The sequence below is a fragment of the Tarenaya hassleriana genome, unplaced genomic scaffold, assembly GCF_000463585.1.
Source record: "Tarenaya hassleriana unplaced genomic scaffold, ASM46358v1 Cleome8, whole genome shotgun sequence".
NCBI classification, from domain to species: Eukaryota; Viridiplantae; Streptophyta; class Magnoliopsida; order Brassicales; family Cleomaceae; genus Tarenaya; species Tarenaya hassleriana.
In genome coordinates this window covers 3,669,674-3,678,767 of record NW_010970490.1, presented here as the reverse complement: position 1 = coordinate 3,678,767, position 9,094 = coordinate 3,669,674, and the positions used below count along the sequence as shown (strand labels likewise).

The following is a 9,094-nucleotide window of genomic DNA, read 5'->3' as shown; positions in this document are numbered from 1 at the left end:
GGAAGAGCTGCTCCCCTGCACTCAGCAGATTCTTGTTTTAGGGTTTCGTTTCCCGAAACAAGCTGTTAAGGGAATGGATTCTAAAGTACCTACCATAGCTGGAGACGCGTGTAAACGGGCTTTGGAAGCGAGTCTTGTGGCAACCCGAGTGCAGCTTCTACGCCTCTAAGCATTCCCGCTTTAACTTTCTCCGCTGTGGCGGTCGGAATGTTTTCCTTTTGAAAGGTGGGAACTTTCATGAGTGAGTAGTGAATGCCTGAAAGAACATTAAAGACTACTATTTTGACATTCCACTTGGTGAAATTTGAGGAGAAAGAGACTGACCTGTGGGACTTTGTTCTGTTTACCATAGGCTTCAGTGCTGAAGAAAGTCCAGCAATGAGGCCCTCCACCATTGGAGGACTTCATAAGCTTTGCAGAGTTATTTCCCATCCAAGATAACGGCTCTACTCCTTTAACAAACGCTCCTTCAAAGTTCACGGTTGGGAGAGGCTCGTCAAAAGCTGCTAAAAGTGCCCATATGGAACTCAGATCCAATCTCTAAAGGACAGAAAGAATCCCAGAGATTAGACAGGATCATATCGAAAAGTCTGCGAGTTAGAAAAATGGTGGTTTAGTTAAGCACATACCTTCATCTGTCTGGCAACAAGCGGCAAGCCTGATGAAGAAAGCAAGCGATTGGCACATTTACCTGAAAGAAAGGAAGATGCTGAAGTGAAAAACAACTGAAACTATGAAGAGAGACAAATATGGTTTCTTACCGTTATGAGCAATTACAATCACATCGAACTCTCCACGAGGTTTTCCATTCTCACTTAAGTGCCACATCCCGTTAAACGGCTCGAGTGTACTTATCCAACAAGGTCTGACCACATTTACCATACGTGTCTGTGAAAAACCAGAGCCAATCAAGTTCCTAATTCATTGAATGCAGAAACACGGGGAAGGAAAGAGAAAACCATTGGAGAAAAACAATCACCTCTGATAACAATGCATCAGCAAAAGGGCGCATGCCATTAACAGCAATGTATCTTGGAGGGGATGAAGGAAATGGTGAAAACCTTCCTCCTATTTGAAGCTCTCCTACAGTGCCTTTCCATTCTCGGACAAGTCCTCTCTCTAACCAGAGATCGACCAACTGGGCAAACCGAGAATCATTGACAGTGAAGAACTGGGCAGCATGATCGAAAACCAGTCCTTGTGGCTCAATGATCCTTGTTCCCAGTCTTCCTCCTAACCCATGTATACCCTGCATGGTTATATGATATGATGTCATATGATATGATTTGATAGTTTTCCACACAAACTTCTCAGTCGTTAACTCCTGAAACCATTGTAAATCCAATTTCTTTAACTGCATTAACAAGTGATCATCATCGAAGCTAGTGTTGATTTCAGTCCTCTTGGGTCTCTTTTACTTTCCATTCGATCTCTCTTCTCCAGACATTATCTCGTTATCGATCAAGCAATCAGAATCTAAGCACAGTAATACAGAAATTTCTCCCACACTTCACTACAAGCAAAACGTTCGTGTACCCACTATCTCCCATTTCCAGTCGATTAACTATTCGATTCAATAGCCAAACTTTATCCAACAGTCATCCCGCAGCCTAAAGAGACTCAAGTTCGCGTGATATCTCGTTTGCTCGGACAAAGCTTGGATCTTTACGCATGAACATACGACACCAAAAACACCGAGAAATCATGCGATCCCAGATAATAAAACTAACAAAACCCACAATCAGATAAGTTTCTCCAAGAGAACCAGACAGACCAACCGTATCGAAAACCGTGGATCGGACGCCACGCGCCTCCAAATTCAGGGCGCAGACGAGGCCCGCCATTCCACCGCCGATGACAGCCACGTGAGGGTCGGCGGAGACCGGCGCGTTGAAGGTGACCTGCTCTTGCACGAACGATTTCTTGAGGATCGACCTTCGAGAGGTTCCATACTTGGAGAATTTCCGCCGTTTCGGGAAGTCAGGGTTTTTCCGGGCGGGTTTTGGAGGTTTATTGTGCTTCTGGGAATCGCAGGTTGTTGGGATTGTTTTGATAGGTAGACTGGTTTTTAAGGGCCTTTCTAGGGTTTTGAATTTCAGTGGTTGAAGGAACGAAGACGACAGAGGAATCATGGAAGAAGAAGAAGCCATGGTTGAGTTTTTGGAGGGAGCGAAGATAATAGCGTGACATTACATTATCCATTTTCGTTTTTTTTTCTTCCCAATTTACCAGAACAAAGTTACCGTTTTATCCTCTACTAAATATATGTTAATTTAAAATTATAAAACTTAATTGAAAATCTTTAAAAGTTAAATCCCAAAATATACAGTTCCCGCATTAGGAGTTCAACACAAATTCAAAGTGAAATCAAAGCCGAAACCCAAAAAAATACAAAATAAGCGACTGTTTGTGGTACCAAACCGGACAAAACCGATAACCGGGTTCGGTTTTCTCCGGTACATCAAGTTTGGTCTTAGAACAGAGGCCAAGAACAGGCCTCAAGCCTCCCCTGCATCAAAGGAAGCATCTTCTTCCCTGTTCTCGTTCACACGTTTTAGCCCGTTTTTCGCCTTCACAGCCTCACCACGGGACCCATTCCGAGCTAGTTCACGAGCATCGGTACCGATAACAGACGTTTCGGTTCTTGATTCAGTGTTCTTGTTCTTGGAATCTTCCTCATCTCGGAACGTAGAAATGCTGTGACGGTTCTTCCCGTTTTCGTTGCGGGAAGATGAGTTCATCGTGTCGCTGAAGCTCTTTCTTCGAGAGAGGATGAGTTTCGGGGACTTAGGACGCGTCAACGGAGCCTTAGAGAGTTCATCCGAAAAACAACACAGATTAGTTTTTTTTTTTTCTTTTTTGCATCAAAGAAGAGAGATGGAAAAGAGAGTTTCTTTCCGGGTTCAATACCTTCTTCAGCTCGGGTTTTGGGGTAGGTTTCTCGTAGTAGAAGTTCGGGACGGGATTCGCTTTGAAAACGAGGCTTTTCCTTAGCTGTTTAATCACCGCTTCTTGCTCGTCCTACACCGAAAACAATCCGAAAAAGTTCAGTCAGAACTAGATCTATTCTTCCGACATGTTTACATATGAATGTGCAGACAACCTTTTGTCTTTTTTCGAGTTCGCTCTTCTCGGCTTCAAGGGCTTGCTGTTTCTCTTCAAGCTTCTGGTAGTACTGATTCATTCAAAATCACAGAGCAGAGAAAGGTAAAATGTATTATCGACGGTTTTATTCAGCGCAAAACCCTGAAAGAAAATGATTACGGGTTTCGACTTATACGAATATATACGGATTTAGAGTCACTGATCTGTTTTAACTCGGTAACCGGAGAGAGACGAGGCAGGAAAGACGAAGTTTTCGGGGGGGAATAGATTACCTCCCTGCGTTTCTCGGCACGTTCTGCACTTCTAAACGTTGGGGCACATCCATATGTTACAGTTCTGGACTTACTCATCCTCGAGGATATGGTTCTTGATAAAGTATTGGTTAAGGATCATCGAAATACGTATGTATATGTACCTAAATATACGTATAAATACGAAAGAGTTACATACAGTTACAAAAGGATACGAAGAAGCAACAGAACAGTTGTCTTCTTCATCAGCATGATTCTTGTTCTCAGGCTGCAATGGCTTCCTCGCTGTGAGAGGAGAATCGTTCTGAAAAAACACGAAAAAGAACGAATCACAACGATGTAATCCCCGGAAAAAGAAACTGAAACCAATGATTATCTCTGCCAAGGAAGATGATCTGCAGAATCTTGTGTTGTGAAAAAAAGAATCCAAGAACTATACCTTCAGATCCTTTGTGGCAACTTCGAAGGGTTTATCCGATTTATGAGGCAACGATCTCTCGCTTTCGACGTTTAGGGTTTCGTGGATGTTCTCGTTGTCTTCCTCAGGCTTCTCTGCAGCAATCTTGGGAGCTACATGAACCCTAGCGCTGGTCGGAATGACTTCCCTTCCCATTCCACTGCATATACATAGAAGCCATATCCACAAGCATAAATCATCAAACGAGACGGTAACTCACACATAAACATCCTTGAGAACAGATTCAATCCGATCAAAGTGTTATGAATTCAATGTGTTCTTTAACTGCATCTTAGATTTTCAGGGATTAAGACCTTAACCCCTCTTGTTTGTTTCATTTGAACAATGCCCTTGTTTTTTTATTGAATATAACTATTCCAAGAACGAGCAGAGATGCGGTTTGAAGATCGAACTGGTGGTGTTCGATTCCAAATTGAACCGACATGCATAACCCAGATGGTGAAATCCAATCCATTTTCAAAAGATCGGATTTTGACGTTAATGAACAGGTTTTATGATGAAGATACGGACATCGGACGAAACCCAGGTAGGATTTCATCGGGAAAAGGGACAAAAGGTTCAAGATTTGGGTATGGTTTCACAGATCAAACCACATTTTGGTTTTAGGAAGAACAGAAAACAAGAACCAGAAAGGGTAAATTTTTTCAAACAAAGAAATGGGAAAACAACGTTTTCTTACAAATCTTGTCTGATCCGACAAAGATCCTCGAGCACCAGCTTTAGCCCCTCTCTCTCAATCTTCTTCTCCCTTGTGACTTTCCAGACAAACGGATTTGAATGTCTCTCTCTCTCTCACACAAGGCAACAAAACAAAATCTCTCTCTCTCTCTCTCTCTCTCTCTCTCTCTCTCTCTCTCTCTCCTCAAATATTTGGCTCTGTTTTTGGCGGTGGCTGTTTTGAATCTGTGATTTGTTTTTCTTTCGCTGTTTTGTCCTTTTTTTATGTATTTCGAGTTATTTGTATTTTTTTTTATAAAAGAGTTATTTGTATTTTAATACTTTTTTCTCTCTGTTTTTTTTTCTGTTCATAATTCGGGTTCATGCTTACATAAATATATATTTTTATTTACATATTTGGATTTTGTAGATGGCTGTATTGTATAATATATGATTCCTTTTTTTTTGTCCGCCGTAACCGTTTTATTAGTCCTAGAAAATTAGACTAGTACATTGTCCTTATCTAAACTCGAATTGTTATTTGCATAGCATCCATAAATTTGCAATAAAATAACAGTTACAATCAAAATTTCAAGGAGAACCCCAACAGATCGAGGACGAGTGGTCAAGTTTGGGGTATGAGGGAACTCCACCTTGAGATTGAGTGTTCGATTTCTGTCTGGTGGGGAGGGAGGTAATTTCTGGGTTTATATGATCCATATACAAAGGCTGCTTCCGGACCGGAGGCCGTTTACCTAGTCAGTACGTCCGAAGGGTAGCAGTTAGAGTTAATCCGTTATCAAAAAAAAATTCAAGGAGAATTGGATAATGCTCCATGTTTGACGCTAGAACCTTAATATAGAAATTATTCATAATTATAAAAAGAAAAGTATTTTGATAGAATTCTATAGACGGTCGAATTATAAAGAGCCTAATCTAAACTATGTACATAGGTTTATAAGGTTTGAGACATAAAAATGTAAATTATTTGGATAGTAGTGTAATTTTACAAATCCAAAAAATAAAATCATTTTCAAGTATTCGACCCGTCTACAATTATTTAAAATACTATCATGTATGAATTGAACATTTCAAAATATTGAACAAAACAAACAAAATTTTCGAAGTTCCAAATACTTGAAAATCAATGTATAAATTGCAATTTCGTTTTTTTTTCTATACATTATATATTCGGTATGAAAATATCATATAATGTGCGCTCTCAATGTATATAAATGTCGTGTGTGTGTTTTTTGTCACCGATAATAAAACATCATCGGATAACACGTGAAAGTTAGGGCTTCAAAGTTGACAGCGTTAGTTAACGGCGACACGGGAACTGACGGTGTCCGTTTGCTCCATTTAAGAAAACCCCGACCCAATCTCTTCTGACTTCAAATCTATCTCCTTGCATTCATTCATATATCATGGATCGAACCCATATCTATATATATATATAAATATTTAAATCAAAATAAATCCTCTGAGTTCCCACCTTCCAAAGTTCAAACGACGGTCAAAATGATCGCGTCCATTTTCGGGAAAAGATTTTTCCCTCCTAACTCTCTTTAAAAAAAAATGCAGCTTTTTTGCATGATAGCAATAAGTGCAAATCAATGCATGCATATATATACATATACATATATAATTATATACACATGCACGTCTACGTGCAGACACGTACGTATACGTGCATGCATGCACTTTTTATGCTCGTATAAGATACGCATATATATAATACTATCTATGATCATGTACCTTGTCACACTGAAGTTGTTCAATATCAGTCGTATATTGAGTTTATATATATATTTATCATAAGAAGATTTTATATAATTTAAAGTTTATATATTGTTTTAATTTACGTCCAATTTAAAATTTTATTATTTAATTAAAATATAGTAAATTGTATGTCTGATTTTTTTTACAATGATTAAAAATAGCTAAAACATGTATGATTTCATAGTGTCTGAAACTCTACTTTCAATCTAGGAACACATGGATAATGGATCTATTTAGTTTGAATTGTTATTATGTTAAAAAAAAATTATAAAACTGTATTATATTTCTAAAATGTTCCCATTTGATTAATAATCACAAAAAATAATAATTATTTTAATATATATACTATTTTGGCTATTGCATGATACGATAAAATAAGTTAACGTTGCCTTGATTATATATATAAAAAAGTTTTTGTTGCCTTATTATTGCTTAGCTCCTATATTTCGTTTAACAAATAATAGATATAAGTCACGACGAGGCAATTAAATTTGTCCCGAATTAATTTGACCGCCAAATAATATTTTTTTTAAAAAACTGACGGATACAAGTGAAAACATTAAATGACTGTATTCGATTTCAAATATATAATGGGGGACCCCGGACCCAGGTGGATATCAAAATCGTTGGATCCCAAAATCACTATTCTGTAATGTTAGTGGACCGACATACCAAAATGGCTTTGATACTCTTGTTGTTTGTAATGACTTTTTTTTTTTAATGTTGGAATTCTTGTTTCTATACCAACGTTGTTAAACACGTAAATATCAACAATATTCACGGTCATATGATTGTTACATGTGTCCCGTTGTTTTCATAAAAAAAAAAAGAAATAAATATAATAGTTTGGTTTTTTATTAGTAGCCACGCGGTCACGAGTATAAAAAAATAAATATTGTTTTTTATTACACAAAACACTATTATATTACAAAAAAAAAATCAAAACATGCAAAAATAAATAAATAAATTTCTCCTAGGCCCATAAGAAGAGATCTGGCCCATTTGAGAAAGGGCAAAATGGAAAATACACGGACCACCAGGAGACCAACACGCGTCAGAGTATCATTGGCTATCATCGTGAGATTTAAGCAGGCCACCACTCCCAACGGTTCTCTAATTTTAATTTTCCGAGAAACCAAACAAAGGCACTTTCTTGCTACAAGATCCAAGTCTCCAAACACAAAGAAGCCGTTGTTTTTCTTCTTTAATCTCTCCAAGGTAATCTGTTTTGTCCTGTTCGAATTCTCGGCTTGTCATCGGATCTGTGTTTTGTTTTTGTGGAGTTCTTTTCGAATCCGTGACTGATCCACGAAAGTTAGTCTGCAATAACTTATAAATTAATCGACAATCTCTTTGTTTTTGGAGTTTATTTGACTAGTCTAAGTGGTTTCACATAGGATAGTGGAGCAGAGAGATTTACAGATTGGGTTGTTTCCAACCCTAAACCTAGTAAGATGTCCAAAGAAGAAGAAGGAAGACACTGATTCTTGTGGTTGGTTCAGCATCTTGTTGATTCTTTTGAGAAATGATCAGGGATCGATATTCTCCAAGGCATCTGTTCGTTTCCACGAAAGGTGTTTGTCGAAATCCCGATCGCCAATTCGCGTAGAAGAGTCTGTGACAATGTTCCGAAATCCCAAGAATCAACATCTTTTGGTCGGAAACTCGACTTTCTGCTCTTCTTTCGGTTTTGCGAAAAAAGCAGACGTTCTGAGATTTTTTCCCGTCACATCTTGATTTTATGTTCCAAAACCCGAATCGTCGTTTCAGATTTTTGCTACGCTTTCTGTTTGTTAGGGTTTATTGAAGAGTTGGAGTTCGGAATTAGCATTACTTCCCATAACGATTTTCTATCAGCACGTATCAATTCTTACGCAGTTCTGTTTTGTTTCATTGAGTTCGAGAGTATTCTGGTCTGGATCCAAACAAGCTCATCCTGCAGCTTCATCAAGAAGATGAAGGCAAATTGTATATTTATTACAATATAATGTTTTTTATACTCAGGAAAGAGCCTAAGAGACAACAGATCAAACAATGGCGGTTGACGGTATGGTATCATCCCCGACAATGTCAACCCTGACGTGGAAGACAAGATGCTAGAACACAAGACCAGAGCCCTTCGATTTGAAACTGCAGAACTTAAGCTTGTATCTAAAAACCTTTTAGTTTAATTTGCAATTATACACTTCCAGGTTTCGCCGCTAATTTGGTAAGTTTAAAAGGGGCATCCCGGTGCACAAAAGTTCCCGTTGAGCGGGGTCCGGGGAAGGGTCCCACCACAAGGGTGTATTGTAGGTAAACCTTAGCTTACAGAAATATCTACAAGAGGCTGCTTCTAGGCCTCCCCTGTGTTATTTTCTGATGGCTAAATTTCACGTGATGCATGTTGATGTCGATTTTTCGAAGAGAAAAGAAATATCGAATGGATGTTTCGCCGAAGCCGTACTCAGACTTTGCCCATCTCTCCTACTGAGAACAAACACAAAAGGCGATACACCACTCCATGTAGCTGCTACTGCAGGTTCCTCCCGTGTTTCAAGATCGATGGTCAGTTCAGCTAAACGTGTAGCTTCAGATATCGAGAACTCGACGATGGACGCGCAGAAGCAGCTACTGAGGGTGAAAAATAAGCATGGGGAGACTGCGCTGCACGTTGCATTGAAGAACGGTCACATCGACGTGGCGAAATTCCTGGTGGAAGAAGATTCTCATTTGTTGGATATGGCCGACAATGGCAATGTAACCCCTTTGTTCTTGGCTGTGGAAAGAGGGTTTTCTTCTTTTGTGGATCATATCTTGGAAACATCTTCTGCTTCAGCAG

The 9,094-nt window shown here is 38.9% G+C and overlaps 3 protein-coding genes across 5 annotated transcripts in view; 1 reads left to right on the top strand and 2 right to left on the bottom strand.

Moving 5' to 3' along the window:
* Window positions 1-2,183, bottom strand: part of LOC104802845 — a 3,263-nt gene extending 1,080 nt beyond the window's left edge. The window contains exons 1-7 of one of the 2 annotated variants that reach the window (XM_010526646.1): window positions 1,779-2,183; window positions 980-1,249; window positions 762-888; window positions 630-691; window positions 325-540; window positions 94-215; window positions 8-15 (exon numbers count right to left, since the gene is read on the bottom strand). In XM_010526646.1, the coding sequence (XP_010524948.1) occupies window positions 8-15; window positions 94-215; window positions 325-540; window positions 630-691; window positions 762-888; window positions 980-1,249; window positions 1,779-2,150 (1,177 nt within the window). In that variant the 5' untranslated portion in view covers window positions 2,151-2,183. Of the gene's footprint in view, window positions 1-7; window positions 16-93; window positions 257-324; window positions 541-629; window positions 692-761; window positions 889-979; window positions 1,250-1,778 lie in introns of both variants that reach the window. The other variant, XM_010526645.1, reaches the window with a different exon arrangement.
* Window positions 2,184-2,288: 105 nt separating this feature from the next.
* Window positions 2,289-4,717, bottom strand: LOC104802843 (protein WAVE-DAMPENED 2). Of its 2 annotated transcripts, none has more exons than XM_010526644.2 (7): window positions 4,504-4,717; window positions 3,796-3,973; window positions 3,572-3,660; window positions 3,378-3,471; window positions 3,104-3,175; window positions 2,911-3,021; window positions 2,289-2,807 (listed from the first exon to the last, which is right to left on the bottom strand). In XM_010526644.2, the coding sequence occupies exons 2-7, from the start codon at window positions 3,967-3,969 to the stop codon at window positions 2,499-2,501; spliced, it is 849 nt and encodes a 282-aa protein (XP_010524946.1). In that variant the 5' UTR covers window positions 3,970-3,973; window positions 4,504-4,717; the 3' UTR covers window positions 2,289-2,498. The 2 variants fall into 2 exon arrangements, with proteins under 2 accessions (XP_010524946.1, XP_010524945.1); XM_010526643.2 differs by having other exon boundaries at window positions 4,514-4,716.
* A 2,689-nt stretch (window positions 4,718-7,406) lies between these two features.
* Window positions 7,407-9,094, top strand: part of LOC104803112 (protein ACCELERATED CELL DEATH 6-like) — a 3,338-nt gene continuing 1,650 nt past the window's right edge. Inside the window, exons 1-2 of the mRNA XM_010526987.2 lie at window positions 7,407-7,491; window positions 8,278-9,090. Of these exons, the coding sequence (XP_010525289.1) occupies window positions 8,635-9,090 (456 nt within the window). The 5' untranslated portion in view covers window positions 7,407-7,491; window positions 8,278-8,634. The remainder of the gene's footprint in view (window positions 7,492-8,277; window positions 9,091-9,094) is intronic.